Raw genomic sequence first — 18,994 nt, 5'->3', positions numbered from 1 at the left:
AAAATAAACCTTTAAGTTATTTTCAAGCGAGAAAGTAGCTGTGTAAACTTCAAATATCTGCTCGATTTATCAAGATATCATACATTTCCAAACGCGCTCCGACGTTTTCGGAGACGTCTGTGACCCGCCAGCTCCATAGCAGACGGCGAGGTCGAGGATTATTAGAGCCGGCGAGAACGGCGGACTCCCGGCACATCGTTTTCAACCCCCCCGCGGTCTTTTCGCTACTCAGGTTAAACAAACCCCAGCAGCTGTCTATTGTATTGCGTGTCCACTACAATAAAAACAAAAGCGTTCTAACATCTCATCTGCTTGTTTTTATTAAATGGCCTGTATTTATGGTAAATGGCCTGTATTTATATAGCGCTTTACTAGTCCCTAAGGACCCCAAAGCGCTTTACATATCCAGTCATCCACCCATTCACACACACATTCACACACTGGTGATGGCAGCTACATTGTAGCCACAGCCACCCTGGGGCGCACTGACAGAGGCGAGGCTGCCGAACACTGGCGCCACCAGGCCCTCTGACCACCACCAGTAGGCAACGGGTGAAGTGTCTTGCCCAAGGACACAACGACCGAGACTGTCCGAGCCGGGGCTCGAACCGGCAACCTTCCGATTACAAGGTAATTAAGGTATGTACGCGTATGTACAGTACATGTACACTATTTTTATTAATGGAGATTTCACTACTGAGGTTAAACATGATATATAAGTCACTTAGATCACTTCTAAATGTTAATATTTGGTTTATTTGAGTTTTTTATTTGTTCCTGAGTAAACCGGTTTGGCTGTGATTAAAGCTTCATAACATATTACTCAGTTAAATTAAGAGGGGACGGCAGTAAAAACTCCAGACCTGAGACATCATCAAGTACGCTGGCGTTCCAATTGTACAAATCACGAGTCCGTGCTCACGTTCTCGGCAAGTCCGGTCTCGCCGAGAACGCGAGTACGTACTCACGTACTTAGAATTGAGAAAGGGCCAAAGACTGGATAGACATAGGCTGCTGGGGGATTCCCATGATGCACTGGGTGTTTCTTCTTCACTCACTATGTGTTAACAGACCTCTCTGCACTGAATCATATCTGTTATTAACCTCTGTCTCTCTTCCACAGCATGTCTTTATCCTGTCTTCCTTCTCTCACCCCACCCAGTCGCAGCAGATGGCCCCGCCCCTCCCTGAGCCTGGTTCTGCTGGAGGTTTCTTCCTGTTAAAAGGGAGTTTTTCCTTCCCACTGTCGCCAAAGTGCTGCTCATAGGGGGTCATATGATTGTTGGGTTTTTCTCTGTATGTATTATTGCAGGGTCGACCTTACTATATAAAGCGCCCTGAGGCGACTGTTGTTGTGATTTGGCGCTGTATAAATAAATAAGGACATGCTGGTGGTGATTCAAGCTGTCAGCCTGATGACGGAGGTCGGGCCAGAGGTGTCCTGAAGCAGCAAACAGAAACAAAAACTTGGAGGCAGAACGAGGTCAGGAAGGTCACACAGAGAGAGAGTCGTGATTGGCTTGTTCAGAGAGGCGAGCAGCAACCCTCTCTGAGGTAGGAGGCTTCACCGGTGAGACAAGCAGAGGATGGAGACGAGGACGAAGGCTCGTCACTTTGTGGGTCATCCTGCTGTTTGACGCTCTGATGAGCACTTTGGGAGGAAAAACAGTAATTCTTAAACTAAAGGATGGAACAGCGTTAATATTTCAGGGCTGAAAGCAGATCTGCTCTCAGGGAATGTCACTCCCAGAATTCCCAGTGTTCCCAGAATTCCCAGAGTGGGACGCCTCATTAGCCCCGTTCTCTGAAAGGCGTAAAGCGTTCCGTGGAGCTGTGAGACAGCTGAAGCAGAAGTGTCTCAGACTGGACGGAAACATTCTGTTTCCTGTCTGCGTGGCGTTTTCAGGAGGTGGCCGTGACCACGCGCTCTGAGAACATCAGCTCTTTGTTTCTGCGTCCTGACGACACTCCAGAACTCTGATGACAGACGCCAGCGTCTGAGCCGCTGCAGCAGGAAGTCCTGCGGTGTTTAATGTCAGCCTGTGGCAGGAATAAACATCCTGGAGTGCATCATCACAGAGTGAGCGCGGGGAGCAGCGAGCTCCGCCTCCGCCTTGCAGCTGGAGCTGATGGAGAGGCAATAGCAATGGAATCTGTTCACCGTCAGCCCGACAGACGCTGGTCTGCACACGCTCACGGGTCGACGCGACACAGGATACAGGATACCTGAACTGGTCCCGGACGCTGCACAGCAAGCAGGAGGCACCATGCTCCGCCCCCGGCTCCGCCCTCCCAGTGCAGGACGCTGAAGGACTCAAAGATTTATACCTGGACACAAATCCACAGAGCGAAAAACACTAGAGGCAGTGAGGAGCTCCTGCAGGCCGTGGACTGAACATCCCTGTGATGCTGCTGCTTACATCACTTCCTGTCATCTCTAGTAGACGCCGCCTGTCAGCAGCTGCCGGCTTCACTGTGAGCGTCCAATCGGCACTGAGCCACACCTGAAGCAGCAGGTAAAGGCAGAGGGTCATGCTGGATGTCCTCAGCATCATCTGGAGCTCCGCCTCTTGGCCGACACGCAGACGCCATCGAAGTGGAACCAATCGCTTCTCTGCTGACAGCGATGCAATTGAAGTCCAGCACAGAGCTTCTGTTTGTGCAGCAGCGCCTACAAAGACGCCAACGTGTCAGAGCCGAGCCATCGGGCGATGGCAAGGTGCCCCCCCCCATCTTTGATATACAGGCTGTGGTTGAGACACAGCACGTTTTATATTTAAACGTGAGGGGCGGGCTAGGTCTGAGGTCAGAGCCGAAGCTGTTCTGTGCTCTGAATCATCCTCACTGCGATCGGGTCAGAGCGGCGGAGCATCATCAGAGCTTCATCGGACGCTGACGGAGGCTTAGCGAGGCGCAGAAGAAGAAAGCTGTAAATATTTGATGGCACTCGTCTCAGAGAGGAAACTGACTCCTCTCCTTCCTTCATCATAGCTTCTCCTCAGCAGAGCAGCTCAAAACCTTCATCCTGGAAAGTTGTTAAATGTCCTTGATTTAAAGTCCAGATTTCCACTGAACATTAAAGGGCCCAGCCAGCAGGGTTGGCAGTTTGATTCTCGGCCTCTGCCTGAGATAAAGGGTGTTTGGGTAAGACGCTGGCAGGTTCAAGCTGCTGAAAGGTCTCATTTTCTGTGCTTTGATATTTTTCAGAGGATCAGCATGTGTCAGAGACGCTGACGCCACATCAGAGGCACAAAGCACCGTTTCAAGCTCCCAGCATCCTTTGCATGATATTTGCACTGTCTGCTTCATGCTTACATTGTTAGAGTTCCCTGCTATTGTACTTGTGTATACAAGTACATACGTTAATATAGTGTACTGACGTCTTGCGGACTCTGTTTTCATTATTTCAAACATGCTGCTGATTATTTTAACTCTTTAAAGCCAGCAGGCTTGAACAGGTGCAGCTTTTACTCTGAAGGTCTGTCTGCTTACATCCTGTCTGTTCAGGGTTCTCTAATGTCATGTCTCTCGTCACAGAGTAAACAGTGTTTCGTGTCCCAAACATTAAAGTAAACACGAGCGCAGCCGGCAGCCAAACTGAGTGACTCACGCCGCACATCAAAGTGAAATTAGTGCTGCTCATCCCTGCGGAGCTCTCTCTGCTTCAGTCCTAAAATAAATGCTGCGATACGCGCCGGCGCTCACAGGCAGAACTTCGTTTCATCATTCACTGCATCCTGACGAGCACCGGCTGCTTCGACACCACGAAACAGAAGAAGAAAATCAACAACCAATAAAAGTGAGGGTTCAGCCTCCAGTCGTACCAACATGCTTTCAGTGCCTGGCATTAATGCTGCTTGCAGCCATGTTCACCTTTGCAAACCTAAATCAGCTGGTTGGATGACCCACTGCTAAGAAGGAGTCAGTCAATAATTTTCAACATAACTGATCTGTTTTTAATGATGGACGCTCGATCAAACCTGAGGCAGAGGATCGGTCATGCCGACCACGAGTTTACAAAGTAAGCGAAGAACAAAGCAGAGAAGCACGGAGAGCATTAAAGGTTTCTGACTCATACAAATCCTCAGTGTGCTGTGCAGAACGTGGGCCCTGAAACGGCCCCCTGGGGTGCCGAAGGTCCAGTAATACAGCTCAAGACATCTGTAGCCTGTCGCTGTTGCGTGAGGGCAGCACGTTCAGAGCGACAGCTGACCTATCACCACTGAGAACACGCAGCAGCGACACTGCTACATCACTCTCCTCGCTGACGTTCAGGTAACGTGCAGTTGAACCTGCACCACCGAGTCGCCACGAGACAGCCTGTCTTATCTGTCAGGGACGAACCCGAAGCCTCAGCGTGGGTGCGCTGTGACATCATCACAGGAAGAGCCCTCTTTTCTCTGTCCACTCTCCAACAGAGAGGAACGTGTTCCTTCAGTGTGCTGGCGGCAGCAGGGCACAGCGTTGGTTCAGCACTCCTTCACAGTCAGTGACGACAGCAGTGTGTGCTCCGGCCCGGCTCTACTTTCTCATCATTTAACTGTTTCCGTTATAAAATACATCTTGATATTCTATCTCGTGTGTTCATGGCTTGATTCTTGATGTCAGTCAGCTGATGAATCACCACCATCCGCCTCAGCTCTACTTCTGACCCTGCAGTGACCTTTAGCACAGTTTAATCATGTGACCTGTGCCAGCTCACCTGTAGCAGCTCAGGTGTTCAGAGGCGTTAGGACAGAAGCTTCGTGGTGTCGTGCTGCCCTCTGGTGTGTGCATGCAGTCATTGCACTGCAGAGCCTCTACATTACATTACATTGGTTGGATTCAGTCTGAACTCCATTAGAATAAAAACTCTGATGAAGTCTTCGTCTCATGAACCATCATCATCATTTTTGTGCTTCATCAGCTGCTGGCAAACTTCACGTGGAGACAGCTGTGTACCACTGCAAAGCCTCCGGACCACCGGTCCCACAGCCCGTCAGCTCCTCATGCCCTCGGACTCATGTCCACACTCACCACATAAACATCTTGCATGTCTGCACGATCGGAGTCCACGGGTTTGGTACGGTGGGAGTCACAGCCAGAGGGTCAGAGCATCGAGCAGGAAGCCTCCTGCACCCTCCAGTCATGTGTTCTGGGAGGAGAGCTGTGCGGCCATCATCACCACAGAGTTAATGTGATCTGTGAATTGTGGTACGTCCTGAGATTTGATTTTCACCCAAGTGTCATCCACATATCTGAACCAATGGCTTGGTGCTGTTCCAGGGTAGGATAGCAAAGCCCTCTTTTCCACTTCTTCCAAGTACAAATTGGCCACGATGGGTGAAACTGGGGAGCCCACGGCACACCCATGTTTCTGCCTGTAGAACTGACCCTTGTATATGAAACAGGTGGAATGAAGACACAGTTCAAACACACTAGGTCGATGCTGAGAGCGGTCCTGTTGCTGCGGTTGGGGTCATCATGCAAGTGAAGAGAGATGTAACATTGTACGAGATCATGGTTTCACCTGCCTGTTCATCTGTCTCTCACCTTCTCAACACAATCCAACGTGTTCTGGATGTGGTGTTCAGAGCTGCCCACCAGCGGGTTGAGGTTGAGCCAGAAACTTGGAGATGTTGTAGGTGACAGAGTTGATCATGCAGATAATCGGTCTTAGAGGTGCACCCTGTTTATGTAACTTCGGTAAACCATACACAGCATTGTTAGTCAGTCCGCTGGTTTCAGTCATTGTGCAGATGTCCTGTTTGTAAGGTTGGAAACCTGCAGTCAGCTGAGACTGAAGAACTCACCTGAAGATGACGAACACGCTATGTCACATGACCAGAATCAACTTTTTCATTCATTCATTCCCAGTTTACTCAGAGGATCATTTAACTTCTCACTCTGCTTTTTTACTTAAAGATTCTTTATCAAATTTTAATTTTATTGTAATGTTTTGGGGGTTTTTTTCTAATATTTATTCTTTTCAGCCTTTAACATTTTACTGTGTATTATTGATCTTTATTTTATCTTTTATTCTAGTTAATTGGCCATTTTTTCTTTGTTTGATATCCTACTTTTATTATTTAAAGTTGGATTGCTCCTCCTGGCTTCTGTAAAACAGAAAATTTGTGATAAATAAAGTAACTTTCTTGAATTTCTTCTCCATGAGTCTGTTGGACCTGCTCCTATGAGGACTCCATGAAGTAACAGAGCAGGTACAACAGGGGGCGCCACAGCCCGCAGGACCCACAGCCCACCACAGGTAAACATGTTTTTCTGCAGGAGTCACCCTGCTGTGACACAGGGGTGGGGGTGGGGTGGGTATTTAAAGGCTGATAATGAGCGTGTGGCCTCTAAGACCACGTCAACCACAGGAAGAGGAGGGGGGCGTGTGTGCGTGCGCGAAGGCTCATTACTGAGCTTCAAACCATCAGACTTGTGCAGTTAGAATCAAACATCTCTATTGACTCATCTGGACAATGTGGCAGGTTAAACCAGCAGGTGTGGTCAGAGTGTCCCTGCTGGAGTCTCCTCCTGCAGGAGGTCCTCGGACGAGGGTGGAAAGCTTTCAGACCTCCTAGAAAATAAGACAACGTGTTTCCAGGTTTATTTCCTGATGTGAGATCAGCTGATTTCACATCAGTAACACCTGTCTGAAGCTACCTATGCTAATCAGCTGATCGGTCTTATGGATCTGTCCAATCAGTGTATTCGTCCAGGTGTGATTCAGTAACGGCACTGCCGGTGCTCTGACAAAGACACTCTGCACAGGTGTGAAAAAAAAACAGGTGAGTTTATTAAGACAACAAAAGCCTGAATACTCAGGAACGGCAGGTACTCCGGTACGGAGCAGAGGCATTCTTCACACAACAAAAAGTACAACAACACAAGTCCTGCTGGGAGTTCCCACAGGTGAGAGCACCTGAGCCCACACAGGCCCAAGGGGCAGCCCGGCCCCCTACCTGTGCAGGTAAAACCCCACCATGAGACTGTAAACAAACCCAGCTGCTCATTTGCACGTGAAGCAGAGAGCAGCCACATGTGTGCCTGGCAGCAACCTCACCTTTACCTGGCCTCAAGGTGAGCACCCCCCCAGTCAAACATAAACATCATTAGCATAGCTGAGCTAGCTGCCGGCCTCGCGACCAAACGGAGAAATTAGAAAAAGTCCGAGCGGAGTTTCCGGTGAGCGGCTCAGGTGTGAGTCCGTGCCCGGTGTCCGGGCTCAGTCTCCGCAGTCCGCGGACAGCTGCAGCCGCCTCACGGCCTCCTTGATCAGGTTCCCGGAGAGCAGCAGCTCCTGTAGCAGCCGGTGCGGGTCGTCCTCCGGCCCGCCGAGCCGCTTTCGGTTCCAGGGGCGAATCCGGTCCCAGTCCGAGTCTCCGGAGCCGGGCACGCCGTACGGGCTCGGCCTGACGCCGGCCCGCGGCCCCCGGCGGCTCCGGAGCCGCATGCAGTAGCCGGTCCGCGCCTGCGTTGGAGCCCCTGCACCGCCGGCCGCCGGTTTGGTCACGGGGCCGCCGGCGAGGCCGTGCAGACGGCTCACCGACACCGGCGTTTGGGCGGAGCCGTGCAGCTGCAGCGCCTCTCCGATCCGCGTCACCAGTGCGTCCACCTCCGCTGAGTCCACGGTCACCGACTGCTCCAGCAGCAGGTAGTCATGCTTCCGGCACGGCATGGCGGCTGTCCTCCGTCTGGTCCTTCGTTGTGTTGGTGCGGGTCGGTGCTGTGTGGGTGCTCGGTGTCCTCGCTGCTCTCTCAGTTCATTTGTAAACAATGGCTGACGCGCTGCGGACTGTACCAAGTGCCCGCAGAGGCGGGGGAGCGGGGCGAACCCAAACACAGAGCCGGTCCCGACAGCGCGGCGCCGAGGCTCCGGTTCACTCTTAATCCACTCAGGCGCGCTCCTGCTGCTCCGGTGCCAGAGCTCCGGACGAGAGCACCGGAGCCCCGCGAAACGGGGCCTTCCCATTCCGCCCCCCCCCGGCCCCGCGCGCATTGGGCCGCTCCGCCGTCGCGGACGTTACATAACGGCGCGTGTGCAGGCAAAACAAACAAAGGCCCGAGTCCGTGTCACACTCACAGAGGAGCACGCGCACACGCTACTCCCCTGCTGTCTGCTAGCCCGTGCGCGTTCACGAGTCCACTGGACTGTGGGAGCCTTCAGGTGAAGGTGGCACGCGCTTCTGCACCTGTATAAAATCATCCCGGAGTGTTTCCGGTTTGTCTTCCTGTCCCCCATTCAATAAACTTTATTAACATGGCGGGAAACTCAAGTCACTGTTGTTATGGTGGAAGTCCCGTGTGTGCGCGCGCGTGGGAACACGGTGTACGTTTGTTTCTGAGAAGTAGCAGCCGGTCTGAACCTGATGCTCCGTCGCCAACGAGCCTCACCACCGTAAAAGGAGCTACTATCACTGCAGACACGTGGTGCAGCAGCCAATCAGAGCGCTCGGCTGAGGTTTCCTCCGTGTGTGTGTGTAAAAACAGTCACCACTTCCTGAAACAGCAGCACATTCTTTGGCTCTGAGTGTGTCTTTGGGCCATGTTTAAATAAAGCGCGAGCTGTAAAGGAGCCGTTTCAGGCTGTGAACCAATAAAGTTTATTTGAAACGTGTAATCAGCAGAGCAGTGATGAAGTCACTCTCAGTTCAGGTGAGCAGGTGAAACACAGGTACCCTTCATCTGTCTGCCGTCCTCTGATGAACGCGCTCAACTTATCACAATCCCACTGTCCTCACTCACACCTGAGCTTGGCGGCGGGCGTCCATCTTGTAATATACACGTTCTAACATACATGTTCTAGAACATTCTCAAGGTTTCGTTCGGGCCAAGCAGCGATGACCTCACAGTGAGGTGTCGTGAATGATGTTTGAAGATTTTAGTCGTGTCCAAATTCATGGGCTGCATCCTCCTGAGGACCCGGCCTTCGCAGTCTACGTGGGCCGGGTCCTCAGAAGGTCGGGTAGGCCGGAAGTAAAGGGCTGTGAAATTGGACGGTCTCGCCTTCTGATCTGCGTCAGCGCTGTCTCGGTGGAGTTTAATAAACTCGGCCATCTGCTCCGTGCTATCTAAAATATAACAGGACACTGATGTAAACTCTCGACCGTCTCACACTTCTGTTTAATCAGTTTTCTGTTTGACGTTTAGTCAGCTGTGTGAAAACCACCCAATGGATTAATAAAGTTTAATCTAATAACTTTAATCTCACTACTACTAATCTACTCATGAACAAATAAAAACACTGAGAAAAGACAAACAATAACATTTGTAGGTTGTCTAAGTGACTTATATATCACGTTTAACCTGAGTAGCGAAAGTCCGCGGTGATCTGAACATGATGTGCCGGGAGTTGTGCCGTTCTCTGCGGCTCCAGTGACCCTCGAGCTCCCGGTCAGCTATCGAGCTGGTGGGTAGCAGACGTGTCCGAAAACGTCGAAGCACTTTTGCAAATATGTGGTGTCTTGATAAACTGAGCAGATATTTACACAACTACATTCTCGCCTGAAAATATGTTAAAACTTTATTTTGTGACCCAGAAAGATTAATAAGAGTAATTTTAAAACTAAGCAGCTGCCGCCATTGTTGGAAACTGGAATTGGCTGGGCCGCGCTATGAATTCTGGGATATGGTGGGCCATGAAGGACACACCCGACCCATCCTTCAAATTCGGGGAAAAGGAGGACGCATTTGTCGGCTGCATTCGGAGGAATCAACGAATTTGGACAGCCTTCATCGCGTCGCTGTGACGTAATCGGTCTACAGATGCGTCCTCAGGAGGATGCAGCCCATGAATTTGGACACCCCCTTTGACACAGCACACTCTGCCACCTGTGTCCCGTCCGATGATCTGATTGGTCAGGGTTAGGTTTTGACGTTGGAGTGGTTGGGTCCTGCTAGCACCACTGCGCTACATCAGTCCCGATGCCTTCATGTTTTCATGCTTACTGCTGACCAATCATAGTTCTCCCACAGATATCCAAGCACCTCCTTCCTGTGCGTCACAGTCACCTGGGGACTGCCATGTGTCCGCTACATCACCACGACGACGTCCCCAAACTCTGACGTGCTCAAACAATGACGTCACCAACGACAGACTGGCAGGATGAAACATGGACGCTCTGGAAACTGAAGGCAGTGCAGAAACATCTGAAGTCGTCATTCTTATGAGAGACCTGTCAATCACAAGGCCTCACCAGTGAGGTTTCACAGCCAGCTCCGCCCCTTGCTTATCACGTCCGATTTGAAAACACAGACACATGACACGTTACAAGCGTTGTTTGTAACGTGTCAGGTCAGACTGGCTGAAGCCAGATTTGTGTGTAACGCTGGATTTTCAGAGTAAAGGTCGAACCTTCAGAGTGAATCAGTTAGCCCAGCCTGCTGTCAGGTATAACATGTCTATTACATGTTTATAAAAACCAGGTCAGACTGAAAATGAGAGCTCGCTGTGATGAAAGCACGTCCTCGCAGGTGAAAGTTTCACATGGAGCCATGTTCATGCCGACAGCAGAACCTCACACTGTTAATGTGAACCGTGCAATAAAGCGGCGCACCGAGTGCTTCCTGTCTGCACGTCAACACCTGAGCGAGGCTGTTTCAGAGGTCGCCTCCTCTGCTGCAGCCAGCGAGGGTTTGGCTGTGCGCTCCTGTGTTTGTGCAGGATCAGCAGGGCCACCTCAGAGCCGGCTGACATCAATAAAACACCCAGACACCAAAGCAGCGGCTGCTTCGCATCATGAACATGCTAACGGTGACGCGGGAGTCTGTGGGGACTGGCTCACTGCTGCCTCTGCTGGGCACCAGAGGAACTGCAGGACTGGTGGTTTATTCCAGGCTGGTTTCCTGGAAACTAAAATAATCTTTGTTTTAGCCGTTGAGCTTGAGAAACATGCCAGAGCGCCCCCTAGGTGAACTGCAAGGTTACTGACAGGAAGCGCTGCGGTGTTAAACGCAGTGGTTTCTGGGTGCTGATTGGAGGATTCATTTCAATGAATTTGTTTTTGAATCCCAGGTTTGGACTCAGTCAGCTGCTGGTTCACAGTGTGGGTTGTGTTTGCTAATTGGCGAGGCCGCAGAAAAGAAAACAGGCCTTTGAGCCAGAGGATCAACTTTGATAGCAGTGGGAGCGCCGCCAGCAGCTCGGGTTCACCGAGTTTGTTTCCTCATTCAGAGAGAGGGGGATGCCCCCCCCGCTCCACGAGGAATGTGAGGCGGCTGCACATGGCAGGAAGTGATATCACAGGATTTATGAGCCCCTGCAGTTATAAACACAGAGAAGGCGAGGCGAGCAGAAAGCAAACAAACCTCCTTCAGCTTTACTCGGCCGGCCAAAAGTCTATAGATACCCCTCTCTGTTTCAACGTGCACTGAGCCCCCAGATCAGCCGACTCCACCCCACTCGCACTCTGAGGCGGTGAGGTCAGAGCCCAGATGAAGACGGCAGATGATATCTGCTTCCTGTCAGTCAGACCGAAAACAAACATGTCACATGACTCCCATTAAATCCTCATTACAGCAGATTAGCAGCTCGCCCGCTCCTCGCTCTGAGCGACAGACATCGCATCATACACACAGAGACCTGCTAATCAGCACCATCCAATCAAAAGCCTCGAATTTCACTCATTAAAACCGGAGCTCAGCTTTCTCAGGCGCTCTGTTAATACAGTACCCTCACAGCAGCCGTGTCATTGGTCAGAGGAGGCTCCAGCAGCACAAACAGGGTCCAGACGGCTAACAGCTACAGCTGCCTGTCAGTCAAAGAGACCACGCCTCTAATAATGCACACAGGTGAGTTTTAGAAACCTCTTCCCCCGCACAGGTGTTATGAAGGTGGAAATCATCCAGAGAAAGGCGCAGCGTCTGCTTCAGACTGTAAACATGTTTATTGAACAATGTCTGTGGGGTCTGACTCACTGCTGCCTCTGCTGGACACCAGAGGAACTGCAGTGAGCTGAGGTGAAGCCTCTGAGTAAAATCTGTCATTGTGTACGGTGGACGTTTAATGACTGTCATTAAATCGCCGTCGGCCCCGCCCTCCTGCTGGTTCCGCCATGTTTGTACTGAAGTCAGCATTTCCATCAGGCTGAAGCTGAACCCTGTGCTCTGCCACAAGTAAAAACATGGATTACATAACAGTGCATGAAACCGCCACACACACCACGTGCTTTGTGTGTGAGCGTGGATGTACGTGAGCAGTGAGGGGTTCTCCTCAGCAGCCCCGGGGCATTGTGGGATTGATAAACAGAGCTGATATGACTGATGGGGCAACACCTCTACAGTTATATAACACACCCCGGGTATGTATGCATACGTGTGTGAACACACCCTGCACGTTGAGCTTTCCCAGTGACACACGGTGTCAGATGGAGGGTCTGAGAGGATGTTCCTCACCTGCTCTCAAGGGCTTTTAAAGTGGACTTTAAGGTGGACTGCTCATTTTGTTGTCAAACCCTATCAGAGCAGCTTTGTATGAGTCACAGTTCACAATAATGCTTCTTTATTTGACACTGCTGCTCTATCCAGCCCCTTAGTTCCTGCTCTGTCTGAAACCAGAAACGTACCCGCGGGTTGAGCTGACGACGGCTGTGATTGGACGCTTGCTCAGTGCATTTCCACCTGAGGAACGCAGCAGCTCTGAGGAAAGACGCCGGCTGCACGCTGCCACGCAACGCAGTGCTAACAGGTGACCTCACACCTGCACAGGTGGGAACAAGAACAGAGGAAGGAAGTAAAAACACATAATCTGATCTTCAAAATAAAACAGGAAGTGAACTGAAGACAGAGGAAAAGAAAGACCCAAAGAAACACAAAGCCCTCAAAACAAATACACTGATGAGCACGCGGTGAGCAGCTGTGTTAAAGCGTCGCGCTGCACACAAACTGAAGGCCGAGGCCAGCTGTTATCCGCCGGCCGGTTCAGTCTCAGTTTCTGAGAACACGCCACTGCCCCCGCCTCCCTCTCTTGCAGCCAAAACAGTCGACGTTGTTTTTGTTGTTGTTGAGACTGAGGCGGAGCACATGGGCCAGAGAGAGCGCTGCAGGACCAATCGTCTGCTCGCTGCCAAATAAGGAATCGCAACTTTATACAGACAGGTGAAGCCCTGCTTTCAAAGGTCAGAGGGCAAGAAACCAGAGAGACGACAGGCAAAAAGTCATCTCATCATAAAAACAAGAAGAAGAACTCAAACTGTGTAATCAGGTTTTTACAGTTGTGCTGATCAAACAGCTGCAGGAGTATCTCCCAGCCGGAATTGAACTAATTCCTTTTAAGTTATCCAGAAACCAGCAGAAACCAGCAGCACCTGCAGCTCCAGTTCCCACCAACCAACAGGCTAAAGACAGAAGTGCCACCTGCTGGCCACAGGGACACAGTGCAGGTCCAGCATCTGAGACTGCGAGAACAACAGTGACAGAATCATCATCATCAGTGTCGTGGTCACGATGATGATGAAGGCTTGGAGCAGCACACGGAGAGCAGCTGCACGAGTGGGCGTCGATTCCCCGAGTCCAGCCCACAGCACCACCCACTGAAACATCTGCAGCAGCTGGAGTTCAAACAATCTTTAATTCACACAGTTTGATTCTGACCAACATTTCGTGTTGTTTAAACGTTTTCTCTCAGCATCACCAAAATGTCCCGAGAAGAACGTTTTGGCAGCGGCCTCGTGAGAGACCGCCTGTTTCTGGCTAGGGAATAGGAAGTTGAACTTCTGTAACCCCGCCTCCTCAGCTCTGATTGGTCACCCATGCAGGTGCAGAGCAGCAGAGGAATCTGCAGCGTCATGCCGTGGATGTGCTCAGCGTCTAAATCCAGACACTCCAGCTGCCAGCTTCCTAGAAGGACTGCAGACAGCGTGCGGGACAGAAATAACCTGCTGCTGATGCTCCTGATATCATGTGACCCACGCCGAGTGTTTCTAAACACGTGTTGTTGTGTGTGAGCGATCAGATGTGTGAGTATCCTGACGTCAGGGATCAAGGAGGCGGAGCCGCTCTCAGGTCAGCTCTTGGTCCGAACACGTCTTCTGAACGTGAACTCAAACGTGAGCTGCCATCGTCACACCCATTTCATCACCTTCATCCGTCACTTCATCTTCGCTTCCAGATCTTTCCTTCAGGTCAGAACAGACTCTACGTGTCTCCTGACAGGAAGCCCGCTGTCCTGCCTGGGAGCGTCTCGTGACCTCGCCGCTGCGCCCATCGTGTGCAGCGCTCGGTTCAGACGCTCTTGGAGATACGAAAGAGTCCTGAATGGTTTCAGAGCAGACAGGCCGGCACGCTTAGTGCAGCGCCAGCTTCCTGCGAAGGTGACGGGAGCGGGGTCAGTGACCGGCGGCAGATGATGGAGGCGTTTTTTGAATCCACGAAGAATAAAAGTAGCCGTGAGCGGATGACACGCAGAGCACGTCGTCGCTGCTCGAGTTTCGGTGCAGTCAGATCCCGTGTGAGGCGGCAGTGGCGGGGGGTCTGAGGCCAGCTGGCACCCGGAGACTGGGTCAGGTGTCAGAGTTGAGCGGGTTCGCCGCTCTGGTCGGGGTCAACCCAGGACACGTGATCCCCTCCTCACACGGGGCCCACGGTTCTATTTTAATCCATTTAAATGTCACATTTGTTTTTAGCTCAAGGCCTGAAACAAACAAACGAGAAACCAGTCATGGTGATGATGATGATGGTGTTTAAAGTCCAGCCTGATTATTTTCTGCTGATAATTCTAATAAATAATTCCTTTTTATTGATATCATTTGTTAAATATAAACATTTCTATTTCACGTCCACTGTGGAGCGACTGCAGCTGAACAGACGCCATCGTGCACATGGCTCTCTGAACTTTATCGTTGATAAACGGCGCCCCCTTCAGTGAGGAGGTGACCTTTACCCTGATTATGGTTGCTTCGTTTTGAAGGTACGAGCTGTGACGATGCCTCTGTGCAAAGAAACAGCAACAAAACAAAACTGTTGCCATCCAACGACAGGTGAGTTCTGGAAACAGGTGATATTCTCCTGCCCGTCAGCTCAGACATGCTACACAAATACTGTAATACCTGAAGAGGTACCGCCTCTTCAGGCGAGTCATCAGTGAGGTTTCTGTAATTCCTCTAAATGAGGAAAAGATTAAGTGTTTCAGGAGGCAGATTAACAGTTTAGTGACAGAGTCACACCTGAAACACCCAACAGGTGGCCTCACCTGAAAAATTCAGTGAGAATCACGTGAAGGCTCAGAGTGTCAGGATCTAGCAGGTAAGATCAGAGCCCGCCCACAGACACACACCAAACCGCCAACAGCTTCACTTCCTCCGATGTCCACAAACAAGCCATCTTTTATATAGTCTGTGGTCTCCAGTTGCGCTGAGGTGAAGACGCAGCAAAGAATGTCCATAGACCCTCCCCCTGGTGTGGCGTTTAAGATGATGTCACAGGTAAAGTCCTGGCTGTGTGGGCGTGGCGTGAGGAATGAACGCGAGGGCCGGAGGAAATCTGTGCAATCCGATTAAAGCCGCCGTGTTTCCTCCTCGACGCTCGGTTACTTAAGTAGGTGAACTGAGCGTCACACCTGAGCTGCACTCAGCTCCGGTACCTGTTTCTCCCTCAGCGTCCGTCTCAAGCTCCTTCTCTGCTGTCCTGCAGGACGAGGTGAGGGCGGGAGGAGGACAGAGAGCTGGTCAGTGCTCTTGTTTACAGATGTAGAACATCTGTCGCTGCAGGGTCAGGGGTCAGAGCAGCACTCACGGTTTCAGTTCGGCGGTCCTTCGTGGTCAGAGCGAGACCGGTACCTGAGCATCAAGTGACAGCGGCAGCTCGGCTTCCTGCTGACCGAGGTCCCACATCGCCGCAGCGTTTACCTGCTCAGGTGTGTGGTTTCAGTTTGACGTCACCCTCGCCGTGCTGTAGGCCAGGAAACGTCACAGGTAAAAAACAGACCATCAAACAACCAGAGGACCCCCGGGGTCCAGGGACTCCCCGTGTTTGCGTGGGTTCTCTTTGGGTTCTCCGACTTCCTCCACAATGAAATGCAGTTCGTGGGGTTAGCTTAACTGCAAACACTAAAATTGCCCATAGGCGTGAATGTGGGAGTGAATGCGATTGGTTGCCCTGCAACAGACTGGCGTCCTGTCCACGGTGTACCCGGCCTCTCGCCCTAGGACACTGGGATAGGCTCCCGCCCCCCGCGACCCTGAAAAAGGATGGACAGTCTGTACCACCAGGGGGAACACACACATTCTCTAAACCACATGTGTCAAAGTCAAGGCCCGCGGGCCACATCTGGCCCGGTGCACATTTATATCCGGCCCGCGAGATCATTTTATATAGATGTACTATTATTGTTATGCATGGCCCGGTGATATGAGGCGCTAATAATATACAAACTACAGATCCCATGATGCAGCGCTGCAGAGAGACAAGTTGATTCTGAAAGCAGAGCCTTTCAGCGCCAGTGGGAGGCTGAATATATGTTTACAGACATGCTGGTAAACCGTGCGTCTTATTAGTGGAGCTGATGTGGCTGTAATTTAATTTAAGACGGCACTACGAGACAAAACGTCAGGATAAGCTGAAAAACCTAAACGCAGAAACTACAGAAAGTAGAATCTGACATTTCAGCAGACGTTTGTCACCAGAGCAAAATCACAAAGCGAAGCTGTTGTGAAATTTTTTATCGTAGCAGAGGAGCCAAAGCAGCCCGGTACCACTCTGAAGCTGCAGGATGAAGCTGTGCGACGGCTTCTGTCCAGACAAAACGCAGAGTTTGGCAAATGTGAGCCTGAGCAGAAATACGATTGCTGATCGGGTTTGTGAGATGGCCACTGATTTAAGAACACAGTTGTGTGAAAGAAGCAAAAACTTTATTGCATACTCGGCTGTGGATGAAAGTACAGACATGATGGACACTGCACAGCTGACCATCTTCATCCGTGGAGAGGAAATATTGGACATTAAATCGATGCACGGGACAGCGACAGGAAAAGGCATTTTTTAAAACGTATGTCAAAGTGTAACGACATGAAACTGTCCTGGGACAAACTTGTTGGACTTACAACAGATGGAGCGCCGGTGCTGTGCGGTGAAAAAAGCGGACTAGTCAGCAGGATGCGAGTAAAGATGCAGGAGGAGAAATGTACCTGTGAGTTAACAGCACATCACTGCATCACACACCAGGAAACGCTGTGTGGTAAAGTCCTAAAAATGGAGCATGTAATGATCCCCGTGACGCAGACCGTACATTTTATCTGAGCTAAAAGTTTAAATCACCGTCAGTTTCAGTCTTTTATGTGGGAAACAGATTCAGAGTTTGCAGCTGGCTGAGTTGGGATAAAAGTTCTCAACAGAGTTTTTGAGCTCAGCAAGGAAACCTGTCAGTTCATGGACATGTGTGATGCAGTGAAGACATTTCAAGTGAAGCTGTCACAAATGCACCAGTGCAACCTGCCTCACTTTCCCTGTTGCAGTAATGTTGAACCAAGTCAGCGCACTTTGCTGAGCTGCACCTGTGCAGATTCAGATGCAGCTGCAGTGTAACGATGCACTCAGGGAAAGACACTGAACGGCCCGCACAGTTTATTAGCTCCACTCCTGCAGCTCCGTCTACATGCAGCTCCAACCTTGTGTTTGCTCTCATTTATTTTTTCTGGGGTTTTGGCAGCATGTTCTTGTTTCTAACTTGCATAATTTTGACAGGATATATTTTTATGAAGAGCAAAATATTTAAAGAAAGTTATTTTTTTTTAAGTTTATTTAATCTGGATTGATATTCCTGTCTGTTTCTATTCATATTTATGTTTAAAAAACTGTTTGTGTTTATAAATGTTGATCTTGTTTGGCCCGCGACCTGACGTGTGCCTTGAGTTTGACGCCCCTGCTCCAAACTGTGCGTGCACGTCAGCTGACTTGCCATACACGTTGCTCCTTACAGGACATCAGTGTGTTTGAGTCTACTGGTCTCAACTGGAAATAACTAACACGTCTCTTGATACTGGCTCAACTCCCAGCTTCTGTAGTTGAACCAACGGTTTGGAGAAAAATGATGTTCTGGACATTTTCCAGTCTGGTTCCCACAAACTGCACTGAAACAGCTTTACTTAAAGTGTGTGGTGACATGTTGATGGCAGCAGACTCTGGAGAGTACACCGTACTGGTTATACTGGATCAAAGGCCTGTTCGGGATTACTGGTGTTGTTTTAAATATCGTATCTATCAGAGACATCTTTTACCGTCTGTGTGAATCAAGTGTTGTCATCAGCTCTGCCACCTCAAGGATGTGGCGAGGTCCAGTTCTGCCTCCAGGCCAAATGATGAGACCACAGCATCTCCTGTCATCTCTGTGCTGATGGCATCAGGTGTTCTGCTCTTTCAAAGCTTCTGAGTTTTATAAATTGTCTTGTTTGAATAATTGTCAGAAATCAAACAGTGGTTGAACCACAGCTTCCTCCAGCTAAATACAGATAAGACAGGAACTTTTGCTCCTGATCACATGATCTCAGCTTTTAAGGCTCTTCTGTTCAATAGCGTGTCAGAAATGTGTGCGTCCTATCTGACGCTTCAGTCTGAGAATCTGCGCACGGCTCGTTCGAGCTGCTTCTGTCATATAAGAAACATCTGTAACCTCTGCTGGACTCAAACGCTGAGCCTCAGGTGATTCTTCCTGCTTTCATTTCTTCTTGTTGGGATTTCAACCAATCACCGGCACTAACAGGAGGTCACATGTTACCTTCTTGCCTGTAAATTTTTGGTTTCATTTTAAAATGTTCGATTGAACGTTTAGAGCCGTGCGTGGTGAAGCTCCTGCTGAAACCTCGAGGCTTTTCAGGCACTGGAGTCCTCCGTGTCGACCCCACTGACATTTCTATACAAACAAGCTTTTATTAATATTAGTTTGTATTTGTATTTCAGGTTCTACTGTGAAGCACTTTGTGATATCTATAAAAAGTGCTGCATAAATACATTTTCCTGTATGAAAACGTGTTTTTGTTTTGAAGCCGACTCCAATAGTTTCTACCCACAAGCCATCAGG

At 50.2% G+C, this 18,994-nt stretch overlaps 1 protein-coding gene and 2 long non-coding RNA genes across 3 annotated transcripts; 1 reads left to right on the top strand and 2 right to left on the bottom strand.

Annotated features, from left to right (window-relative positions):
* Positions 1-1,210: 1,210 nt before the first annotated feature.
* Positions 1,211-18,833, bottom strand: LOC120733005. The gene is made up of 3 exons (XR_005695722.1): positions 18,819-18,833; positions 17,419-17,423; positions 1,211-1,337 (listed from the first exon to the last, which is right to left on the bottom strand). It is a non-coding gene; the product is annotated as an uncharacterized LOC120733005 (long non-coding RNA).
* On the bottom strand, positions 6,558-9,109 carry LOC120733002 (glycogen synthase kinase binding protein). The gene has a single exon (XM_040030977.1). It carries the CDS (start codon positions 7,982-7,984, stop codon positions 7,211-7,213), a length of 774 nt encoding a protein of 257 aa, XP_039886911.1. The 5' UTR covers positions 7,985-9,109; the 3' UTR covers positions 6,558-7,210.
* On the top strand, positions 11,116-17,090 carry LOC120733006. The gene is made up of 2 exons (XR_005695723.1): positions 11,116-11,775; positions 12,511-17,090. It is a non-coding gene; the product is annotated as an uncharacterized LOC120733006 (long non-coding RNA).
* Positions 18,834-18,994: the final 161 nt, after the last annotated feature.

Source organism: Simochromis diagramma, unplaced genomic scaffold (assembly GCF_900408965.1).
Source record: "Simochromis diagramma unplaced genomic scaffold, fSimDia1.1 OVJJ01000361.1, whole genome shotgun sequence".
NCBI classification, from domain to species: domain Eukaryota; kingdom Metazoa; phylum Chordata; class Actinopteri; order Cichliformes; family Cichlidae; genus Simochromis; species Simochromis diagramma.
The sequence above is the reverse complement of the archived record's forward strand: the minus strand, read 5'-3'. Positions and strand labels throughout refer to the sequence as shown.